The sequence below is a fragment of the Salvelinus namaycush genome, chromosome 25 (assembly GCF_016432855.1).
Source record: "Salvelinus namaycush isolate Seneca chromosome 25, SaNama_1.0, whole genome shotgun sequence".
Lineage (NCBI taxonomy): Eukaryota > Metazoa > Chordata > Actinopteri > Salmoniformes > Salmonidae > Salvelinus > Salvelinus namaycush.
Genome location: NC_052331.1, coordinates 3,338,650 through 3,363,855, shown reverse-complemented (window position 1 = coordinate 3,363,855; position 25,206 = coordinate 3,338,650). Strand labels below are relative to the sequence as shown.

The 25,206-nt window shown below is 46.0% G+C and overlaps 1 protein-coding gene across 4 annotated transcripts; it reads left to right on the top strand.

Annotated features, from left to right (window-relative positions):
* Nucleotides 1–3,821: 3,821 nt before the first annotated feature.
* LOC120020126 (pre-mRNA-splicing factor 38B-like) lies at nt 3,822–23,494 on the top strand. 4 transcript variants are annotated; one of them, XM_038963588.1, is made up of 7 exons: nt 3,822–4,335; nt 5,006–5,074; nt 16,902–17,053; nt 19,228–19,288; nt 19,960–19,977; nt 21,950–22,182; nt 22,291–23,494. In XM_038963588.1, exons 1-7 carry the CDS (start codon nt 4,111–4,113, stop codon nt 23,075–23,077), a joined length of 1,545 nt encoding a protein of 514 aa, XP_038819516.1. In that variant the 5' UTR covers nt 3,822–4,110; the 3' UTR covers nt 23,078–23,494. The 4 variants fall into 4 exon arrangements, with proteins under 4 accessions (XP_038819516.1, XP_038819517.1, XP_038819518.1 ...); XM_038963589.1 differs by lacking the exon at nt 19,960–19,977; XM_038963590.1 differs by lacking the exon at nt 3,822–4,335 and having other exon boundaries at nt 5,024–5,086.
* Nucleotides 23,495–25,206: the final 1,712 nt, after the last annotated feature.

Here is a 25,206-nt window from a genome sequence, read left to right as displayed (position 1 = left end):
GTGTCTGGTATACCTCGATGACATCCTGGCCCATGGCAGCTCCTTCCAGTCAGCCCTGGGGGCGCTACGGCGTGTGCTGGAGAGGGTGGCTGCCGCAGGTCTGAAGCTCCACCCCGAGAAGTGCCACTTCATGAGGAGAGAGGTGTCCTTCTTGGGCCACCGAGTGGGGAAGGAGGGGATCAGCACCATGGAGGACAAGGTAGGGGCTGTCAGAGACTGGCCCACCCCCACCGACCAGCGTCAGCTGAAGAGCTTCCTGGGCCTGGCCTCGTACTACAGGAGGTTTGTACGGGGCTTCTCAAGCGTTGCTGCTCCACTGAACCGCCTGCTGCCGAAGGACAAAGCTTTCACTTGGACAGTGGAGTGTGAGGAGGCGTTCAACACCCTCAAACGTGCACTGATCGAGGCCCCCGTGCTCGCCCCCCCTGACCTCACCTTGCCCTTTATCCTGGACACAGACGCGAGCAATGTGGGCATGGGTGGGGTGCTGGCCCAGGTGGGGCCAGCGGGGGAGAGAGTGGTGGCGTACTTCAGCAAAACATTTGACAAACATGAGCGCCGCTACTGTGTCACCCGGCGGGAGCTCTTGGCTGTTGTGGCTTCCGTCAAACACTTCAAGTACTACCTGGGTGGTCTGCCCTTTACTGTAAGGACTGACCACTCTGCTCTCCAGTGGCTCATGTCTTTCAGAGAGCCAGAGGGGCAGGTGGCACGCTGGTTGGAGGAGCTTCAGCCGTATGACTTCACAGTGGTGCACAGGGCAGGGGCACGCCACTCCAACGCCGACGCCATGTCCCGTCGGCCCTGTACTGCAGACGGCTGCCGCCACTGTGAGCGGAGAGAGGGACGGGAGAGAGAGCTGTGTGCAGAGGGGGTCTGTGCCACAGTGTGTCGGGCGAGCGGGCCTGTCTGCTGTGAGCTGCAGACTGTCGACGTGGCTGAATGGCGGCAGCAGCAGGGACGGGACACAGACCTACAGCCAGTGCTACAGTGGGTAGAGGCGCAGGTGAGGCCACCATGGGAAGAGGTGACAGCGCTCTCACTCGCGACCAAAGGGTTGTGGTCAAAGTTTGAGAGACTGCGGCTGGCTGATGGCGTGCTACAGCGGGCATGGAAGGAGTCAGCTACGGGAGAGGAGAGGTGGCAGGTGGTGGTCCCAAAAGCATTGCGGGAGGCTGTGCTCCAGAGTACTCATGGCGGGGTGGGGACTGGACACTTTGGGGTCACAAAAACACTGCGCCGTCTCCGTCAGGGCTTCTACTGGGGGCAGCACAAGAGGGATGTGGAGGACTTTTGTCGCCGCTGTGACAACTGCACAGCGAGAAAGGGCCCCCCAGGCCGCTCTCATGCTCAGCTCCAACAGTTCCCAGTGGGGGCTCCCATGGAGAGGGTGGGAGTGGATGTAGTTGGGCCGTTCCCCACCACAGACAGTGGAAACCGCTGGGTGCTCACGGCCATGGACTATTTCACAAAATGGCCCGAGGCCTATGCTTTGCCTGACCAGGAGGCAGAGACCATCGTCGACGCCCTGACAGCGGGGATGTTCAGCAGGTTTGGAGCTGCAGAGTCCATCCACAGCGAACAGGGCAGAAACTTTGAGTCCCGTGTGTTCGCCACCATGTGTGAGAGGCTGGGTATGCACAAGACCCGCACTACTCCTCTCCATCCTCAAAGTGATGGCCTTGTAGAGCGCTTCAATAAAACGCTTGGACAGCAGCTGGCCATCGTCTCTTCCAAACACCAGCGTGACTGGGACAAGCACCTGCCTATGGTCCTCATGGCATGCCGCTCCGCTGTCCAAGACTCCACCTCCTGCACGCCTGCCCTCCTCATGCTGGGGAGAGAGATCCGCACCCCTGCGGAGATGGCGTTTGGTCGGCCCCTGGATAGCCCTCATGTTCCCCCGGGGCCGGAGTATGCCCGGAGACTCCAGGACCGCCTGGAGACAGCCCACACCTTCGCCAGAGAGCAGCTGGTGAATGCAGGTGTGAGGCAGAAGAGGAACTATGACGTGCACACCCGGGGAAGGCACTTTGTGGCTGGGGAGCTGGTCTGGGTCTACAGCCCGCTAAGGAAAAAAGGCAGATGCCCCAAGTTGGACAGTCACTGGGTGGGACCCTGCAGTGTCCTGGAGAGGGTAGGGGAGGTTGTTTACCGGGTGCAGCTTCCTCCCAGGGGGAGAAAGGTGGCACTGCACCGGGACAGGTTAGCCCCATACAGAGGGGCCTCTTCTCCCCAAACCCCAGGAACCCCCACAATTCCCCTCTCTGGCAATGCCATTCTCCAGGCACCCACCCCCAGGTGCCGCAGACAAGGCTCCAGACAGCCCACTCCCCCTGTCTCCCCCCCTGTGTCACCGCGTGGTTCCCCAGAGCCACGGACTGTATTACCCGTTCTCGCTTCCTTGTCCCCCATATCCCTGCCTTCATCCCCTGGTTCCCAGAGGGGCACTCTGCGACCATCACGGCCACGCAGGCAAAGGAGACCTCCGGGTCGCTTCAGAGACTTTGTTTGTTCCCTCGGGGACGAGGGACTTTGTGGTGGGGGGGCTGTGTCGCGACCCGCACAGACAGCTGTGTGTTATGTGTTAGGCTAGTAGGTGGTTGTGTTCGCGGGGTCCGACATGTCAGTCAACCTGCTATCTGCCAATCACGGGAATGCCTGGAATGTTCTGATGCCGGGCATCCTGGCGGTTGGCGGAGTGGCGTGGAGGGGGGTTGGGCAGGGGGATGGAGCATTGGAAGTTAAGACCAGGTTTTGCCTTTGTTCTCTCTCTTACGTCTGGGCTTCACAAGAGAAGGTCACGATTGGCTTGTGGGTTATCTTTCATTTATTTGGCGTGGGCTACGGCCAAACAGTAGCCTGTGTAAAGTTGGTTTAATAAACCGTCCATTCGTAAACTCAATCCTCTGTCTGGACAGTCGTTCTTTTATGATCTAGTCAGGTCATTACAATAGCAAAACGAGCAGTGAAAAATAATATTGTGGATATACAGCTGCAGTTGGGTAGAGGGGAAATTAAAACATTGATTTGGAAAAATGGGTTAGATTGCTGGCAGTGACAATAGGAGGAAAGTAGTAAGGGCAGATGTGTTTTATAGTACAAGGAAATCTGTACTGGAGTTAATGTCATATAATGGGAAAAGAAGAGAGGAAGTTATGTTGTGTAGGTTGAGATTAGAGCATACGGGATGGAATTCCTCTTTGAAATGTATAGGGAAACATGGTACTGGAATGTGGGCGGCAAGTATCCTAGTGGTTAGAACGTTGGGCCGGTAACCGAAAGGTAAAACTCTGTTGTTCTGCCCCTGAGCAAGGCAGTTGTTCCCCGGGCTCCAAAGACGTGGATGTCGATTATGGCAGCCCCCCGCACCTCTCTGATTCAGAGGGGTTGGGTTAAATGCGGAAGACACATTTCCCTGTAATGGCTGTATGGTAGAGGAAACAATTGAACATGTATGATTATTTTGTGAAATGTGTGACGTAGAAAGGGAGAGTTTGTTTGACAGGGTCAGAGAGGTTGGACGGGAATGGAGAGTGGGTGGTATTTTGTGTGGGGGTGATGGGAGTAGTGAGGTTTGTAGGGAATGATTTTATTTTATTAGAAATTCAGGGTTAGTTAAGAGAATAATATAGTGGTATAAATCAGTGGAGGCTGCTGAGGGGGGCTGGAACGGAGGAATTAAAGGTGTCACAACTGCCTGTGGTATGGATACAGTGGGTCGTGACCGGTCTCACACTCCAGTACAGTAGGTGGCGATGTAAGCAGCTGTCAGTTGGTTGCAATCCGGCAATAAAAGCGTAAAGAACAAGAAGCACGGCGTTAGTTTGTCGTTGCATTTTACAGTCTTTTACTGGCAGCGGCTGTTACGTGCACATTTTTTGTCGAAGAATCTCGTCTAGCCAGACATATAGTTATAGAAAGTAGGGTTTTGGCGGTCTAAAATCGGGCGCTAGGTTATTGTAGAAAATAATTTATTTACCGTGACTATTGAAGGTTTCTTATCGCGTTTTAATGGCGTTATAGTCAGAAGCATCTATTGTGTAAGAAAGCTAACGTTAGCGGCTAATTTCCCGCATTGTTGAATCGACAGCGTGGGATCCTCGCATTATGGCCAACAACACTGTCGCCGGGAACCAGCAACAACCACAGGCCGTGAGCAAGATTGGCCCTAACGCTGGAAAACATGGCAACAACTTGCCTCTCTGGGGCAACGAAAAGACTATGAACTTGAATCCTATGGTTCTCACCAACGTGCTCTCATCTCCATATTTCAAAGTTCAGCTTTATGAATTGAAAACCTACCATGAGGTGGTGGATGAGATCTATTTCAAGGTAACGTCGAGACCCATGCTACAAGGCTAGCTAACGTTAGCTAGCTTTGATAATGTAGCTAACGTCAGCTAGCTAACGTTGGTTAGCTTCATAACCTTAGCTAGCTGTTTGAATAAAAAAGTTGGGAAATGGCTAGCTAATTATTAATTGGCAGGTAACGGTAACTAACTTTTGCCTAACTTGTTTTAATGTGGCTGTATGTAACTATCTCAATGTTAATTCCACGGCTAAACGGACACTCGTTTCTATTCTGTTTACACATTTGAGCGGTTAACTAACGTTAGTTAGTAATAGCTATATTTAGCTAGTTAACGATCCCCATTTGTGGTGGTTTCCTGTAGTTAAGTCGACTGCTGATAATTGGGAATATTGTGTTGGAAGTTACTTTAAAGTAGTTATCTAAACTTTCTAGACAAACCTAGCTTACGTTAGCGAGACTGACTAGCCAAATATCTAACGTTAGATTACATAACACTAACTAGTTATCTTCAAGTTATGTTGACTAGTGAGCGGTAATTGCATGACCATACAACGCAACGTCATCAACATATTTGCATGTCGTGAGATTTGCCATGGCTTAACTTTAACTTTGAGGCAGCCAACAAATGACGTAGCCAACGCCACAATTTGATTTTTGCATCATTGGGTCACCATGTTATTTTCTCCCTAGGTTACTCATGTTGAGCCCTGGGAGAAAGGCAGTAGGAAGACTGCCGGACAGACTGGAATGTGCGGAGGGGTAAGTTAGAAAGTACGTGCCTTTTGCCTTCCTGTGTTTATCTCCCCGATGCTGCCTGGGTTATTTCAGCGTCTGCAGCTGAGAGTAAAATCCATGCAAGTTCCATCCTGACCAGAGAAGCTAGTCTCTGCCAACTCATGTTTATAAGTGCATCACAAACAGTCGGGTCCAAACTTATCCAGTTTCCGAGCTGGTCACGGGTGCACCTCAGCCACGCTCAAAGTCCTAAACGATATCATAACTGCCATTGATAAAAGACAGCCGTCTTCATTGACCTGGCCAAGGCTTTCGACTCTGTCAATCACCGCATTCTTATCGGCAGACTCAACAGCCTTGGTTTCTCTGACTGCCTCGCCTTGTTCACTAACTGCTTCTCAGATAGTGTTCATTGTGTCACATCAGAGGGCCTGTTGTCCGGACCTCTGGCAGTCTCTATGGGGGTGACACAGGGTTCAATTCTCGGGCCGACTCTTTTCTCTGTTTATATCAATGATGTCGCTCTTGCTGTGGGTGATTCTCTGATCCACCTCTACGCACCTCTTCTGTATACATCTGGCCCTTCTTTGAACACTGTGTTAACGAACCTCCAAACGAGCTACAATGCCATACAACACTCCTTCCGTGGCCTCCAACTGCTCTTAAATGCTTGTAAAACTAAATGCATGCTCTTCAACCGATCGCTGCCCCCGCCCGATTAGCATCACTACTCTGGACGGATCTGACTTAGAATATGTGGACAACTATAAATACCTAGGTGCCTGGCTAGACTGTAAACTATCTTTCCAGACTCACATTAAGCTTATCCAATCCAAAATTAAATCTAGAATCAGCTTCCTGTTTTGCAACAAAGCATCCTTCACTCATGCTGCCAAACATACCCTCGTAAAACTGACTATTCTACCGATCCTTTACTTCGGCGATGTCATTTACAAAATAGCCCCCAACCCTCTACTCAGCACACTGGATGTAGTCTATCACAGTGCCACCCGTTTTGTCACCAAAGCCCCATATGCTACCCACCACTGCGGCCTGTATGCTCTCGTCGGCTGGTCCTCGCTACATATTCGTCGCCAAACCCACTGGTTCCAGGTCATCTAAGTCTCTGCTAGGTAAAGCCCCGCCTTATCTCAGGTCACTGGTCACCATAACACCCACCCGTAGCACACGCTCCAGCAGAAATATCTCACTAGCCAACACCTCATTTGTCTGCTTTTCCTTCCTGTTCTCTGCTGCCAGTGACTGGAACGAATTGCAAAAATCACTGAAGTTATCTCCCTCATTAACTTTAAGCATCAGCTGTCAGAGCAGCTTACCACTCGTTGCAGCTGTACACAGCCCATCTTTCAATAGCCCATCCAACTACCTACCTCATCCCCATATTTGTTTTGGTTTTTCTTCTCTTTTGCACACCAGTATTTCTACTTGCACATCCTCATCTGCACATCTATCACTCCAGTGTTAATTGCTAAATTGTAATTACTTCACCACTATGGCCTATTTATTGCCTTACCTCCTTACTTAATTTGTACCCACTGTGTACAGATTTTTCTATTGTTTGACTGTACGTTTGTTTATCCCATGTGTAACTCTGTGGTTTTTGTCGCTTTGCTTTATCTTGGGCAGGTTGTAAATGAGAACTTGTTCTCACCTGGCCTACCTGGTTAAATAAAGGTGAAATAAAAGACACATTGGTCCCCTTGATAAAGATGAGCAAAAAAATATTATAAGATCAACACATTATTAATACATTTGCTCAGAGAAAGAGATTTTGTTTAACAAGTAATCCCTTTTCAAAAAAAAAAAAAAGATTGGGATAAAAATTGAGACCCCTGTTTTCAAACCTTTCAATAACTCACCTTGCCAGGATAATGACACAGCCTGTTTCTAAAATGTTTTCTGAGATTGAAGAACACATTAGGAGGGATCTTGGACAATTCCTAAAAACAGAATATTTCCAGATCCTTAATATGCTTTGTCTGTGCTTGGACTTCCCTCTTCAATTCAAACCACAGGTTTTCAACAGGGTTGAAGTCTGGAGACCTAGATGGCCATTGCAACTTGTCGATTTTTGTGGTCAATTAATAATTTATTTGTGGATGTGTGCTTGGGGTTATTGTGTTGCTGGACAATCCACTTGAGGCCAAGTTTCAGGCTCCTGGCAGGGGCAACCATTTGTTGGCTAAAATATACTGCTACTGGGCAGAGTTAAGGATGCCGTTGCCCTTAACAAGGGCCCCAGGACCAGCTAGTGCTGAGTTGCGGTAGGTTTCGCTACTATTATTAAAAAATAATCATGGGTCAGGGCTTCCCGAGTGGCGCATTGGTGTTAGAGGAGTCGCTACAGATCTGGGTTCGATCCCGGGCGTTGCAGCGATGGGACAAGACTGTAATTACCAGTTGGATCACAAAATTGGGGAGAAAAAAAGTTTAAATAAATACCAATCATGGGTTTCGATTATTTGACCTTAAAATGATTCAAGCTTTTAATGGAAATTCCAAAGCCCAAAATAGTAAATTGCCAAAAGGTAAAAAGTATTCCATTGTCTGTCAGGTCCACATAGAAAAATAAGAATTTACTATGAAATAATAAAATAAATTACTTTGTTTTATTTGACTTTTTAATTCCTTAAAGTCATCTGTGCTCAGGCAGTAACAGCCAGACGACAATCCAATGTTATCTGTTCCTCCCATACTGTACTGTCTTCAGTCATCCTATTTAGCTAGACTGCCCAACTATGCTGCAGAGCAGTCTGACAATCATTTGACTAGTTTTTGAAAGTCGACAGTTCATGAAAGTATGCCTTATCCTTCTCACATGTCGTTGTGTACATTTCCCTCTCATGCGGCAACGTATGCCCTCTATCTATTTTTCAGTATAATAGCACAGAGGCTGTCCACTTACCTGGAAAGGAACAAGTACATTGATACATCTGTACAGAAAGCAGGCATTCCTGGTTTCTCTGGTTGCCTGGAACATACTAGTATGATTTGGCACCAGATCCAAACAGCTAAGAAAGACAAGAGAGACCTCTATGTCATCTTCCTCGACCTGGCCAATGCCTTTGGCTCAGTTCCCCATGAACTCCTCTGGGAATCCTTCAACTTTTTCCACGTACCAGAACCCATCACTACACTGGTAAAGGCCTATTTCCAAGACCTGCAATTGTGTTTCACAACACCTGACTTCACAACAACATGGCAGCGCTTGGAAGTGGGCATAATGGCAGGCTGTACAATTTCACCTCTGGCCTTCACTATGGCCATGGAAGTCATCAGGGCATCGAGATGGGTGGTCGGCGGTGAGAGAACTAAGGAAGGGCTCCGTCTCCCACCTATCCGAGCATACATGGATGACATGACTACACTGACCACCCCTGCAGCATGCACCAGGCGGCTACTTGCAAAACTGCAGGATAACATCAAGTGGGCCCGGATGAAAATCAAGCCAAGCAAATCTCGAAGCATCTCCATAGTCAAGGGACAGCTTAAAGATGTGAGGTTCTGCATTGGAGATGACCCGATACCAACGGTGTCTGAGCAACCCGTCAAGAGCCTGGGTAGATGGTACAACGAAAGCCTCCGAGATAAAGATCAAGTGCAGCAAGTAAGACAGGACATCGCCGACGGACTTGAGAACATCAACAAGACCCTACTGCCTGGGAAGCTCAAGCTTTGGTGCCTACAGTTTGGACTTCTCCCCCGGGTAATGTGGCCACTCACCGTCTATGAGGTCCCAATAACAACAGTGGAGAAGATGGAGCGAACCATTACCTCATACGTGAAGAAATGGCTGGGTGTCCCACGATGCCTGAGTAACATCGGCCTCTATGGCAAAGGGGTCCTTGAACTACCTCTTACAAGTCTAACGGAGGAGTACAAGTGCTCTAAAGTAAGACTTCAGATGACATTGAAGGACTCCAAAGACCAGACCATTAGCAAGGCTGCACCTCCCCTACAAACTGGACGGAAATGGACATCATCCAAGGCTGTGCAGCAAGCAACATCAGCCCTGAGACACCAAGACATTGTGGGGAATATCCAGCATGGAAGAGGAGGCTTTGGCCTGGCAGCAAGCAAACCAACGTTCCATAAGGCAACAACATCTGAACGCAGGAAGCTGGTGGTCGAGGAGGTGCGCAGACAGGAGGAGACTGCAAGAAGTGCAAAGGCTGTCTCTCTTGCTAAACAAGGGCAATGGACGCGGTGGGAAGGCCTGGAGAGGAGAAAGATCAACTGGAGTGAGCTTTGGCAAATGGAGGCAAGCAACATCAGCTTCATCATAAGAGCTGTTTATGATGTGCTTCCATCACCAAAAAACCTACATCAATGGTATGGCGAGGACCCGACCTGCCCCCTCTGCCCAGCTCCAGCGACTCTCAGGCATATAATGACAGGTTGCAAGACCAGCCTCTCACAAGGCCGCTACACCTGGAGGCACAATCAGGTCCTCAAGAGCCTGGCTGCAGCACTTGAGACCAAGAGGAGTGCAACCAATTCATTACCTCCAAAAACAAGCAATCCCGTCAAAACAACAACATTCATCCGGGAGGGACAGAAAAGGCCCAAGCATCCTCCTACAAAGCCAGAAACTGGACACCTAGGCATGGCCCGGGACTGGAAGATGCTTGTCGATATTGGCCAGCAACTCATTTTTCCACCTGAGATTGCTTCTACCAACCTTAGGCCAGACATGGTACTCTGGTCCCCTTCACGAAAGGCTGTGTACATCATAGAGCTCACAGTCCCGTGGGAAAACTCTGTTGAAGAGGCCTACGAGCGTAAGAAACTGCGTTACACAGAGTTGGCAGCAGACGCAACTCAGCGTGGCTGGAATGCAAAAGTCTGGCCAGTTGAAGTGGGATGCAGAGGATTCGTGGCTTCTTCCACCATCAGGTTGCTGAAAGAACTTGGAATCCATGGACAGGCTCTGCGGCAGACCGTCAGAGCAGTTTCTCAAGCAGCTGAAAGAGGCAGCCAGTGGATCTGGATCAAACGGAAGGACCCTTGCTGGGCTATAATTTCATGACCCCCCCCACCCCCACCTGAGAACCCAATTCAGATCCCTCCAACTTGAGGGCATATGAGGTATGCGGTCAGCTGTAGGGCTGGCTCAGGGAAGAGGACGCCCCTGCCTTGCATAGTCCCGTGGGAAATCTTAATTGGGCATGGGACACAAGCTAAGGCTTGATCACCCTTTAGCTGGCCACCTTTGATGAGGGTGTTTAGTGATTAAAGGCCGAAACACCCACTGATTCGAAGGCACACTACTGAGGATGTGTCCCAAAATTGACATCTCAACCCAGTCTAAGAAATAAACCTCCCATGCCACTCTGTCAACATCACGGCAAATCTCATGTGAGTGCATACCATCTATTGGCACAATGGACAGTTTTAACATCTCGTCCCGTGTTTTATGATTCTAACCTAACAGGCGTGAAAGGGGATACCTAGTCAGTTGCATTACTGAATGCATTCAACCAAAATGTGTTATGCATTTAATCCAACCCCTCTGAATCAGGGAGGTGCGGGGTCTTAATTGACGTCCACGTCATCGGCGCCCGGTGAGCAGTTGTTGCTGGTTAACTGCCTTGCTCAAGATTTTTCCACCTTGCCGGCTCTGGGATTTTAACCAGCAAACTTTTGGTTACTGGCCCCACACAGTGTATCCAACTCGGGCCCAGCCAGAAAAGAACAGGAGCAATGGATTGTGGTCATTGTAGTTATTTGCCACATTTCTACGCTAAACTAGCCTGATCCCAACCATCCTCCTGCTGGCTGCAGATTCTGCCATTAAGTTGCCGGTAATATGTCAAACGTGGAATCTGCAACTTTTCTCATGTGGCATAACAATTGACTATTTCTACCGATCTGCGTGCCAGTTATGGTTTTCATATGCACATTTTTGTGGAACAGCTTCATTTAATTTGTCTTTGTATCTCAATCATTGATGTGGTGAATCAAAATTCTATTCAAATCAATATTAAAATGATACAAACCTAAAAAAGTAACTTCTATTGCCAACTATGTAAAAACGGCCTACAAAAAGCCAACAAATAAACATTGCAACCGGTAGGAAGAAAATATCTGGGTAACAGAAATATCACATAGGCATGGCCTGTCTGCCACCAACTTGAAACATTGTATCAACTATTAACTTGGGTCTTGCCAAAGCTCACTAGCAAACTAACTTCTAACGTTTCCCACGCCAGTAAGCTCGGGACAGACGCAGTTGTAGGCTATCAGGTAGGCCTATTTTATGACATTTCCACTGGATGAGAGCATGCCATTTTTTTTAATCGAAGGAGAGCGAGCTGGAGAGATTTTCCAAATACATTGAGGAACTATTGTCATTTTCAATGCATGTAAAACAGATTTTGTTTGCTTGCTATTTGAGGTGAAGAAAACATTACTTTGAGAAGCGCCACAGCTCATTAGTGGTGGTGAGTTAATTAAGCCAATCAGAAATACTATTAGATTCCCAAATGGGCACATTTATTTGCTTACATTTGCACGCAGGCCAGGTAGCCTATAGGCCTACTTCTATGCGTAATCAAGTGTTTACTCAACATTGACAGGAGTGTGCCAAACAAAAGGCACTGACCTAATTAACTCATAAATGTAGTGAAATGAACAAACTTGTTTCTCACAAGTGTAGCATAGGTTGTGTGCTCTGCAAACAACATGTCCTCTCCAACAATGAGACTGGCAAAAGACTGTAATAATATATTGAATGCATTAGCAGAGATTACCGTAAACAAACATTGTAGATTAGAAATGATAGGAATTAATGGTAAATGTACTACTGGTGGTATATGGAATTGACTGACAATCAAGCGCAAACAGTTCACAGAATGAAGTTACGGAACAATTAATGTGCGCAAATTGGCAGGAGAGCGCATTCTGGAGAGAGACTTGCGTTGTCGCGACATTTCCCTTATTCTCGGGCTGTGCCATCCCTGCGTCCTCCGCAATGGATTAGTCTCAGCCTACGCAATGGATTAGTTCACTGAGATGGGTGTGAATAAGACTGCTGTCTCGAGTGCCATAAATATATACATTTTCTACTGCTCGACAAAAGAGATCTGTCATCCAACAGCCTAACGACCAAACAATCGACCAGTTGACTAATTGGGGTCAGCCCTAAATTGAACCAACGCCGGTCAATTAGTTAAGTAACCTAAAATCCCTCAGCACTAGTGGAAACAAAATTGCCCCAACAGTTTTGAATGGGCCTATTGTTGGCATTTTCTCCTTAAAGGGTAGAAAAAATTATTGGCACCCCTATTTTGAATAACTCACCTTGTGAGGATAATGGCACTGAGCTTTTTTCTAAAATGTTTTATGAGTTTGGAGAACACATTTAAGGGGGATCTTAAACCATTTCTTCATACATAATCTTTCATTGATATCATTTGTCTGTGCCTATGAACTCTTCAATTAAAACCACAGGTTTTCAACAGGGTTGAAGTCTGGAGACTGAGATGGCCACTGCAACATGTTGATTGTTGTTGTCAATTAATACGGATGTAACTATTCGCCCGATGCGCATCAAGTATGAATTCCCTAACCTCTGCAGGGGCCGTGTCACCGTAAATGCTGCATGGCACAAGGCACTTCTTTCTCCAGAATGCACTCCTGCCAATTTGTGCACATTCATTGTTTCATCATTTATTTGTGTGAATTGTTTGCGTTTGATTGTTAGTGTATATCAATTCCCCTTTACATATATCACCAGTAGTACATTTACCCTTAATTTCTAATCTACAGTGTTTGGTTATGTTAATTTCTGTTAATGCATTCAATATATAATTCCCTCTCACCGTTTTCATTGTCTGAGTGGACACATTGTTGGCAGAGCGCACAACTTATGCAACACTTGTGAGAAACAAGTTTTGATTTATTTCATTCCATTAACGAGTTTTGTCAATTTAATCAATGTCTCCTGTCTGGAGAGCTCCTGTCAATGTTGAGTAAGGACGTGCACCTGATTACGCTTAGAAGTAGGCCCATAGGCTTCCTGGCCTGAGCACAAATAAATATAGGCATAAAAAATGTGCCCATTTGGGGCTCTGATTGGCTAATGAGCTGTGGAGCTTCTCAAAGTAATGTTTTCTTCACCTTAAAGAGCTATCAAACTAAATCTATTTTTACATCAACTGAGATGTATGACAATAGTTCCTCAATGTATTAGATACATCTTTCCAGTTCTCTCCCTTTTGAGAGAACTGTGTTAAAGGGAAAAATGTCCTGCTCTGGTCCAGTGGAAACGTCATTAAAATAGGCCTACCTGATTACTACTAATTCAGTGCTTGACTTGGACTGAAATAGGTTTCGGTGCTGTTTATTTTTAGGTGCAGGAGCTCCACTATATTCTGTAAGAGGAACAGGAGCTCAAGCAGTAGAACATGTGAGGTGTCGGGTACTCTGCTCCGGTGAGCTCCTGCCCAAGTCAAGCACTGCTTTTTATCCCTTGCACAAATAGCCTACAGCTGTCTGTCCTGAGCTCACTGGCGCTGGAAAATGAGTGCCCAGAATATTTTATACAATTTCGATAGCTGCAGCTTCTGACCAGACCCAAATTAGTAGTTGATACAATGTTTCAAGTTCGTTGCAGATGGGCCATGAATGTGTTTGTTAAAAAATACAAAAAAATACACATCAAACCGAATTGCATCAATTCGTTCCCCTAATCAAACCGTATCATATCCGAGCCCATGTATGTAGATGGGTATTGAATCATTCATAAAAGGAGAGATGCACATCCCTATCAATTAACCACTTAGTAGATTTTCATGTGTGCTTGGGCTTGTTGTTTTGTTGGAAGATTCACTTGTGACCAAGGTTCAGCCTCCTGGCAGAGGCAACCAGGTTTTTGATTTAAAATATCCCCATACGATCAAAGCTCCACCACCATATTTTACAGTAGGTTTTGGGGTCTTTTCTGCACAGGCATCTTTCTTTCGATGCCAAAACCCCAACACTGATGTGCGTGGCCAAAGAGCTCTCTCTTCATGTCATCCAACAAATGTTAACTGGAGTTTGCTAAACTGCATTGGGACTTGGATTGGATCCGGTGCTGTGGCCAGATGACATGAAAATTGAGCTCTTTGGCCACGCACACCAGTAGTGGGTTTGGCAGCGAAAGGAAGATGCATATGCAGAAAATAACCCCATGCATATGCAGAAAATAACCCTATGCCTTCTGTAAATATGGTGGTGGATCTTTGATCATATGGGGCTATTTTGTTTGCACTGGTCCTAGTGCCTTTGTTAATGTCAACGGCATCATTACATTTTTTGCCAAAAACCTGGTTGCCTCTGCACGGATCATCCAGAAAGACAATAACCCCAAGCACACATCAAAATTCATCAAGAAATTAATTAACCACAAATCAGCCTCATATTGAAAACCTGTGGTTTGAATTGAAGGCAGTCCATAAGCAAAGATGAAGGATATCAAGAATCTGGAAGGATCCTGTATGGAAGAATGATCTAAGATCCCTCCCAATGTGTTCTCCAATCTCGGAAAACATTTCAAAAAAGCTGTGCAGTTATCCTGGCAAGGTGAGCTTTTGAATGGCACCCCTGTTTCAATACCAATCTTTTTTCTATGTAATGGTATTAGTATAAAATATAATCTCCCAATGTTTTGGGTGCATATAAAATAGCTCTTTTTTATATATATACACTGCTCAAAAAAATAAAAATAAAGGGAACACTTAAACAAACACAATGTAACTCCAAGTCAATCACACTTCTGTGAAATCAAACTGTCCACTTAGGAAGCAACACTGATTGACAATAAATTTCACATGCTGTTGTGCAAATGGAATAGACAACAGGTGGAAATTATAGGCAATTAGCAAGGCACCCCCAATAAAGGAGTGGTTCTGCAGGTGGTGACCACAGACCACTTCTCAGTTCCTATGCTTCCTGGCTGATGTTTTGGTCACTTTTGAATGCTGGCGGTGCTTTCACTCTAGTGGTAGCATGAGACGGAGTCTACAACCCACACAAGTGGCTCAGGTAGTGCAGCTCATCCAGGATGGCACATCAATGCGATCTGTGGCAAGAAGGTTTGCTGTGTCAGCGTAGTGTCCAGAGCATGGAGGCGCTACCAGGAGACAGGCCAGTACATCAGGAGACGTGGAGGAGGCCGTAGGAGGACAACAACCCAGCAGCAGGACCGCTACCTCTGCCTTTGAGCAGGAGGAGCCCTGCACAATGACCTCCAGCAGGCCACAAATGTGCATGTGTCTGCTCAAACGGTCAGAAACAGACTCCATGAGGGTGGTATGAGGGCCCGACGTCCACAGGTGGGGGTTGTGCTTACAGCCCAACATCGTGCAGGACGTTTGGCATTTGCCAGAGAACACCAAGATTGGCAAATTCGTCACTGGCGCCCTGTGCTCTTCACAGATGAAAGCAGGTTCACACTGAGCACGTGACAGACGTGACAGAGTCTGGAGACGCCGTGGAGAACGTTCTGCTGCCTGCAACATCCTCCAGCATGACTGGTTTGGCGGTGGGTCAGTCATGGTGTGGGGTGGCATTTCTTTGGGGGGCCGCACAGCCCTCCATGTGCTCGCCAGAGGTAGCCTGACTGCCATTAGGTATCGAGATGAGATCCTCAGACCCCTTTGTGAGACCATATGGTGGTGCGGTTGGCCCTGGGTTCCTCCTAATGCAAGACAATGCTAGACCTCATGTGGCTGGAGTGTGTCAGCAGTTCCTGCAAGAGGAAGGCATTGATGCTATGGACTGGCCCGCCCGTTCCCCAGACCTGAATCCAATTGAGCACATCTGGGACATCATGTCTCGCTCCATCCACCAACGCCACGTTGCACCACAGACTGTCCAGGAGTTGGCGGATGCTTTAGTCCAGGTCTGGGAGGAGATGCCTCAGGAGACCATCCGCCACCTCATCAGGAGCATGCCCAGGCGTTGTAGGGAGGTCATACAGGCACGTGGAGGCCACACACACTACTGAGCCTCATTTTGACTTGTTTTAAGGACATTACATCAAAGTTGGATCAGCCTGTAGTGTGGTTTTCCACTTTAATTTTGAGTGTCACTCCAAATCCAGACCTCCATGGGTTGATAAATTTGCTTTCCATTGATAATTTGTGTGATTTTGTTGTCAGCACATTCAACTATGTAAAGAAAAACGTATTTAATAAGAATATTTCATTCATTCAGATCTAGGATGTGTTATTTTAGTGTTCCCTTTATTTTTTTGACAAGTGTATATATTTTTTGCTCATCTTTATCAAGGGGGCCAATAATTTGACCTGGCTACATGTACACATCAAAAGTCAGAGCTTGAAAGTTGGCTGTTAGAAATATTACAATGAAAACATACTTTTAATCTGCATAGTTCAAGACATGGCATATGGAGGTGTAGTGAGATACCCAATGGGCTGGACAGTTCTCTTATCACTCATCTTGAAGAAAATGGATACTAAAAACGATGGAAAAATATCAAATGATAAATTATTTAAATAGCATGGGTGACTGGGGGAAAACAAACTGAATTTAAGGCCAAGTGGCAAACAATAATGCTGGCAATGGGGATGGGGATGTGAGCATGCGGGTCTGGGCACATATGAGATGTAGTCATTGTTGGCGTGCGTGTAAGTTGTTTGTATATGGGAACAAGTCTGTATTTGACAGTTGAACGCAAGCAACACACTTAACTTAGTTGTGGAGTGGGGCCGTGTTGAAAACTGATAATGGTTCACCCCAAAACTTAGTGGTCAACTTGAGACGCTAAGGAACACTGGTCCAAAAATAACATGTCTGACTCATGAACCTCTGTTGTCCTCAGGTGCGGGGAGTCGGGACTGGCGGCATTGTGTCCACAGCCTTCTGCCTGCTGTATAAACTGTTTACCATCAAGATGACCCGTAAACAGGTGATGGGACTGATCACTCACAACGACTCACCCTACATCAGAGCACTTGGCTTTATGTACATAAGGTACAACTCTGTTTTAATGTTGGTTTATGGAAAAGTATGTTTGCACAGGAGGATAGGACCCATTGGACCTATTTTTTTAATTTATGGCTGCAAATACATTTCAATCACTCGACCTTAGTGTTGCAACCTCTTTGTGAAATGCTCAGCAGTCATTTTGTGGTGTTTAGTTGCATGCATAGACTTAAACATTGCGTCATTGTATCTGTCCCGTTATGGCTTCTGTGAGATGCAGCGCCATTGAGGCCATCCCCACTTTGATGAAGTCAATTGTCTTCTACTTCTATGAGTTGGTAAACAAACTGAAAGGGTGCCCACTGCCACCTAGAGTGTACTATTTGAACAGGTATAACGCCAAGGTTGGTTATTTACTGCCCCTGAAATGGGAAATATGTGTCTTTGCCATAGATGAATAGGGCAAACTTTTTATAGCATTTTCTGACACCCTACAGTAACACTTTGGCACCAGTTGAGTAACTGTATTAACCACGCCCCTCTGTAAACATACCTTTTTCGATGATGGTTCCAAGTACTTATTTAAATAAGAATAAGGTGTATATCACACTCAAAATGACAGTTGGCGGTGATATTCCTTTAATAATCCTGCCTCCTGAAGCCACATGTTTGACATGGGGGAGGGGACCAGTATCTTTATGATAATATTTGATCAATGAATGTAGAAGCAGTAGTCATTTTTCATACTTTGATCTGGGTTTATCCAAATGTCATCAAATTACATGAAAAACATGATTTTGACTGTTCATGACCTTTAACACTGAGCCTACAATTCCCGTGCCCCGCGGAAATTCTAATTAACATCATTTAAAAAATCCTCAAAGTCTGCTTAAGCTAGTGATATCGTCTCAATCCGCCAATATCGCCCTTCCACATCTGCGGTGAAAGGTGGCAAAGCTAGAGCAGTGTTTGTCAGACCAATCGGTCTTCTCACAAAAACCTAAACCTTCCGAACGGTTTGGCCTACACACTATTATGACCACTCTATTGAAAGAAGAGACCGTTTTGCTCTAGGATGCTCACAAGACACGTCTGAAGTCGGTACAGCCTCTTTTGCCAACTTCTGTCTTCAGCGTCCGAACGGTTTGGGATGCACACTAATATGACCCCTATGTGGACAGCTGAGACTTTCACAAACACGATGGTGTTCACCGTTTTGCTCTAGGATGCCCACAAACCTTAGCAAGCCTTCGTCTGAAGGTCACCGGTACCAGGGGGGAAGGAAGTTTAGTGCCTGAAGAGGATAAATACATGTTAAAAAAATAAAATAAAAAATGTATACAGTAAGTCAGGTTTGGACGCCTACTCATTCATGGGTTTTTCTTTTTACTATTTTCTACATTGTAGAATAATAGTGAAGACATCAAAACTATGAAATAACACATGGAATCATGTAGTTACCCAAAAAGTGTTAAACAAATCAAAATAGATTTTATATTTGAGATTCTTCATATAGCCATCCTTTGCCTTGACAGCTTTGCACACTCTTGGCATTCTCTCAACCAGCTTTGAGGTAGTCATCTGGAATGCATTTCAAGTAACAGGTGTGCCTTGTTAAAAGTTAAGTATTGGAATTTATTTCCTTAATGCGTTTGAGCCAATCAGTTGTGTTGTGACAAGGTAGGGGTGGTATACAGAAGATGGATAAAATCTGACCCTGGGCAAGGCCGTTAACACAATGTTCCCCGGGCGCAGATGACATGGATATTGATTAAGGCAGCCCCCTCACCTCTGATTCAGAGGGGTTGGGTTAAATGCGGAAGACATATTTCAGTTGAATGCATTGTTGTACAACTGACGTCCCCCTTGTGTCTTACCTGTCCTTTCCTGGAATGGTGAGTTGCTTTTGAGTTTGATGTTATTACACGTCTTCCCAGAAGAAAATCTGATTCACATACAACACTATATAGTTATCAAAAAGGAGGACCAAGGCACTATTCATGTTATTAAAATGCCTTTATTTGTATGGCATGTACATCTTTTTGATGACCAAAGAGCACCTTCTGTCTACCAAAACCTATTGTGTACCTTAGCAGTAATTCCCTTCCTCCCTTTTTTCTATCTCGTTTTAGATGGTTAACAGGCGGTAGTCCAAGACTTCTACATGTGTTATTCAATGGGATGTTCATAATTAGATGCTCATAGTGTGTTTGTTCATCCAGATACACCCAGCCCCCTGCAGACCTGGTGGACTGGTATGATGTTTTCCTGGATGATGAGGAGGTATGTCCACACGGGTAATACTTTCATGTTTCTCTACCTTTCACTAACTAGTCTGGCATGATCCAAACTGTTGTCTCAGTTCTCTCCTCGTTGTGATGCTCAGAGCTGATTATTCACCTTTGCCTTCATTTGGCTTAATTGCCCCCCCCCCCCCCCCAGTTGGGTAACTAGGTAATTAATTCTGCTGTGCTACCTGTTTTTGTCAGGGTAAGTATATTTGACCATAGTCAAATTCTGTTAACTAAAGGCATGCCCAGATGTAATCCGGATTTATTGCACAAAACAAATTTACAAAACTTGACCACTACTCCGAAATGTATAACATGGTTCCTCCCTGGCCCCACCACCTCACAGATCAGTTTTTGTTTTGTAAAAAATTGAAATTACAATTTTATTAGAAAATATACCTTTAACACATCAATCCTTTGCTTTGTTTGCTTCTCTCTGACTGACACACACACACACACACACGCGCGTCTACTTAGCACAATTTAATAATTTCCTGGGGAGAATCTTGTTATAGATTTATCTTCTCTGTGCACCTTCAATTGGCTGGATAGTGTTTGGCAGACTGTGCAACCAGGCCAACTTTCTTGTTCTGATGCAATATTTTAACCTTACATCCTCTGACAACCTACCTAACTGGCTAATTCCCATGTTCTCTTCTTTAGATGCCCCTTGTGCAGCAGGTGAATTGGATAATGTATCTCTCAGCACTTGGTTTGCGTGTGTGAGTGCAAAACGGCTGTTCAGTTCTCTACCCATTCAAACCTGGTCTCTCTGTAGCTGGTGTGCACCTACCTACTTATCTACCTCCTCCACTCTGTACTTGCACTGTGGCCAATGTCTCCCTGGACTGTCGAGGAAGGAGGAAGCACAACTCTTCTCTTGAAACCTTTCTTCACTGTCCACGGATCCATCTCCATTGTTTAAAGTCGTTTTCTCTCCTTGTTTCACCTCCACCTTTACTACTCATTTTAATGCTAGTGCAGATGGTGGATAAGAGAAGAGGAAGCCACTTTAGACTATTGAGATGCACCCCAGGTTTTCTGTTATTTTGACAACAAACACAATATATACAAAAGTATGTGGACACCCCTTCAAATTAGTCGAATCGGCTATTTCAGCCACACCCTTTGCCGATGGAATAAAATCGAGCACACAGCCATGCAATCTCCATAGACAAACATTGGCAGTAGAATGGCCCGTACTAAAGAGCTGAGTGACTTTCAACATGGTGCCGTCATAGGATACCACCTTTCCAACAAGTCAGTTCCTCACATTTCTGCCCTGCTAGAGCTGCCCCGGTCAACTGTAAGGGCTGTTATTTTGAAGTGGAAACATCTAGGAGCAACAACGGTTCAACGGCAAAGTGGTAGGCCACACAAGCTCACAGAACAGGACCGCTGAGTGCTGCTGCGTGTAAAAATCGTCTGTCCTCAGTTGCAACACTCACTACCGAGTTCCAAACTGCCTCTGGAAGCAACATCAGCACAATAACTGTTCGTCGGGAGATTTATGGGTTTTCATGAAATGGGTTTCCATGGCCGAGCAGCCGCAAGCCTTAGATCACTATGCTCAATGCCAATCGTCAGCTGGAGTGGTGTAAAGCTCACCGCCATTGGACTCTGGAGCAGTGGAAACGGGTTCTCTGGGGTGATGAATCACGCTTCACCATCTGGCAGTACGACGGAAGAATCTGTTTTTTGCCGATGCCAGCAGAACGCTACCTACCCAACTGCGTAGTGCCAACTGTCAAGTTTTTGTGGTGCTGTTTTTCGTGGTTCGGGCTAGGCACCTTAGTGAAGGGAATATTAACGCTACAGCATACAATGACATTCTAGACAATTCTGTGCTTCCAACTTTGTGGCAACAGTTTGGGGAAGTCCCTTTCCTGTTTCAGCATGACAATGTCCATGTGCACAAAGTGAGGTCCATACAGAGATGGTTTGTCGAAATCGGTGTGGAAGAACTTGACTGGCCTGCTCAGAGCCCTGACCTCAACCCCATCGAACACCTTTGTGATTAATTGGAACACCGACTGCGTGCCAGGTCTAATCGCCCAACATCACTAATGCTTTTGTGACTGAATGGAAGCAATGTTCTAACATCTAGTGGAAGCCTTCCCAGAAGAGTGGAGGCTGTTATAGCAGCAAAGGAGGGACCAACTCCATATTAATGACTTTGGAATGAGATGTTTGATGAGCAGGTGTCCACATACTTTTGGTGATGTACTGTATCTTTGTAAGAGAGCTCAGTCTAAGTACAGACTCTTGAGGACAGCCAGACAGATTAGATGCCAGCAACTATTTTTCCATTTCCCTATTATTATTTCCTATATCAGGCACTAAGCTACATTTTTATGCAAACACATGATAATGATTCATATGTGTGCATATTAAACTAGATGAAAACAGAGGTGAAGTTTCAGTACATGGTCATCACAAATTATATTTGATTTCTAATTGAGTGGAGGCAAGTGTTAAAAACCAGGGACTAGGAAGATAATCCTGTAAATCGCGCTGGATAAGTGTCTGCTAAATGCCAAACATTTAAATGAATAAATAAGATTCTAAATACAATCAATGCCTTTTGTACTTCTGTTTGCATCTGTGTTAATAAGGTTCTGAATACCCCACCCCCCCCTCCCCATGTTCTCAGGAGCTGGATGTGAAGGCCGGAGGTGGCTGCGTTATGACAATCGGAGAGATGGTCCGGTCGTTCCTCACCAAGCTAGAGTGGTTCTCCACTCTCTTTCCACGCATTCCGGTTCCAGTGCAGAAGATGATCGACACGCAGATGAAGGCAAGGCCCCGGAAGGTTCCCGAGAAGGTAGAGGAGCCGGAGGAACCACCAACAGAGGGGCGAGCAACGGAGGGCCGTAGACGCTCCAGGTAGGAAATGGAGCGCAGCCCTTACAGATAATATTTATTATGTTGATCACATCTGTCGGCGGGATTGTGACGTTAATGCAGCTGAAATGTTGGTTTGTTTCTGGTCAGGAGCCCCAGGCGTACCCCGAGCCCCAGGAGGACTCCCAAACGGTCGAGGAGCCGGAGCCACCACCGCGAACGAGAGCGCCACGGCCCCAGCTTCGACCGCGAGCTGGAGAGGGAACGCGACCGCCAGAGGAAAGAGCGGGACTCTGGGGATGGGAAAGGAGAAGAGCGGGAGAGGCGTCGGTCCCGGAGCGCAGACCGTACCCAGGAGCGCCGGGAACGTCGCGGGAGCCGGGAACGCAAGGGAGAGCTAAAAGACAGGGAGAAAGATGCGCAGGGGGGTGTGGAGAATGACAGGAGGAAGGACAGGGAGTACCATAAAGATGGGGGCAGCGAGAGGGAGAGGTCCAAGGACAAGAGGAGCAAGGGAGAGGCGGAGGACAGGAGACAAAAAGAAGAGCGAGATGAGAGGGGTCACAGGGAGGAGAGGAAGGCCAAGCGCTCCAGTCGGAGTGCAAGCAGGGAAAGGAGACAAAAGAAGTCCATAAAGCGGCAAGTCAAAGAAGAGCGCAGAGGCAAGGCTGAGGTAGGGGAGGACAAGGAGAAGTCCATAAAGCAGCAAGTCAAGGAGAAGTCCATAAAGCAGAAAGTCAAAGAGAGCAGAGGCAAGGCTGAGGTAGGGGAGGACAAGGAGAAGAGTAGGAAGAAGCAGTGCAGCCGGGAGGGGGAGCAGCGCTCGCACAAACACAGCCGCAGTAAAGAGCGGCGCCATCGGCCACATGAGCCCAGCAACGGGAAAGACCACGGGAAACACGGAGAGCGCAAAACGAGCCAGAGCACAGAGCGATGATTGCGAACTAGTGCTGAGCCCCCCTAGCGCAATTCACAACTCTCCCTCCATCCTTTTTCTTCCTTACATTTTTTTACTTGATCATGTCGCTTGTTTAAAATTTTAAAAAACGTTAGCACAAAATCACCTGAACTTGTCTTTGGCCAACGTAACTTTGTGTAGATCTTTCTCTGCCTTTTCATCCCTTTCTAGACCAGCGTTACTCTTCTCTCTACTGTAGTCATTTCAATCTTTATGGTACTTTGTTTTTGTGTCTGGAAAGTTCCAAATTGCTTTGTACATATGGATCTGAGTGTTTTAAATCCTACAGAGAAACCTCCAAAGGGGAATTTGTACTACGCACTGAGCCGTGCTGTATTTGGTCAATTGCTCTGTTGCATTTTGTTTTCTAATAAAACAACTTTTATGGAAGGAGAATTCTGATTGTGGTTTTGTTGATACTGTAATCCTTAACGCAGACCACTACAAATCTAACAGGCTTCACTGTGCAGCAAACATCACTTCCTCCGCTCTCCCTGTTTTGTACCACTGCTCAAACGTTACAACATACAAACCCGTTGAGCTATTGAAAAAGTTCTGATTCAATCGGCACCATTGGCACCATTTTAATCAGTGGGTGAGTTTCTGGCACGATCTCAGTTAAGCAATTACTCAGTACATCCAAATGTAGTAATTACCCTGACTACACGTTATGAAGAGCGTCATGACCCATTGTGCATCATCCCAGTCAGAAATAAACTTGGAAGTACTATATCAATGAAAGGGGATTATCCGAGTAACATCAGTCGTATATTTCTTTATTTGAACAGAATGTTTGAAACAAGGCAAATGTCGTCCCCCGCGAAGGATACGGCGCTCCCCTTTGTGCCAATTGCGATCACGTGACTAACAAGTTTCAGGTGTGTGACCACAGATTATCCATTATGTTAGAGCTGCCATATCTGGTCAATAATGAAAATGTTTTAAAGTGGAAGGCAGTTAGCCTGCGTACCAGTCCCCAGGGCTTGACATTCAAGTAAATTTGCCAGTGGCACACCGGACCAGTCCCAAGTGAAAACTGCTGGCCTGAATGAGAGAATTAGTGGCGCGTTCAAGATCACAGGAAAGCAAGTTATGCACGCAGTATTTCAATCATGGGTGATTTTCATTTGCAGTCTGGGAAAATACCTTCGAAAGCCAACACTAAAATCTGATCGGAAAACAATGTAACCATCCCCCCCTCTCGATGTAATATTCCCATCCAGAAATGAGCCCAATAACATATTGGTGTGCTATTTTAGCAATACGCATCAACACCAGTCTGATGCAGCATCATGGCTAAAGCATAGGGTTGCGTCTCTGCATTATTTACCCTAATGGGCTATTCATTAGCTAGATCAGAAACTCCAAATATGTTTTTGTTGCTTGTTTGTCCTAAAATAGTGCTTTTTATAATGCTTATAAATAGTGTAATTGTGTGAATCGGGCGTTTCTAGGATTTGAAGACAATGGGGGCTTAGCCCAACACCAGTAGGGTGTCTGGGGGCATTCTCCCCCAGCAAAGATAAATTAATTTCAACAGCTAAATGCATGAATTTAGTGCACCTTCAGATGACCATTGAGATCTTTTTCAGGTAACTTGCCCTTTCCCAACTGCCACAGCAGACCCTGCCAGTACTCAATTAGAGTTGATATCTCTACTCTGGAACACTCTACTCTCTTCTCTGGAGCACATACAGTTGTAGTGTGAAGTTTACATACACACCAACAAATATTAACATTTTACGTCATTGATTTAGCCGGTGGTAACTTGTGGAATAGACGCCGGCTGGAATACGGTTTTAACCAATCACGATTAGACCCACCCGTTGTATAATATTGTAATTACACGCTGCTCCGTTGGTCGGATCCCAGTGCTTGGTAAGGTCTTGGTCCTTAGAACTCACCCAATCTCATCTATGACAGAGTGAAAAGGAGCCCTCTACAGAATACAAATATTTTAAAACATGCATCTGTGGGGGAAAATTTCAAATGAGAGAATTGTCTATTGTTATTTATTAGTGTTTTTTTAATTGATACAAACTTGTCTTGTGTGACTTAGTCATACAGCACCGGTTAGATGTCTGTCATCACTCAGCAAAATGCCTTTC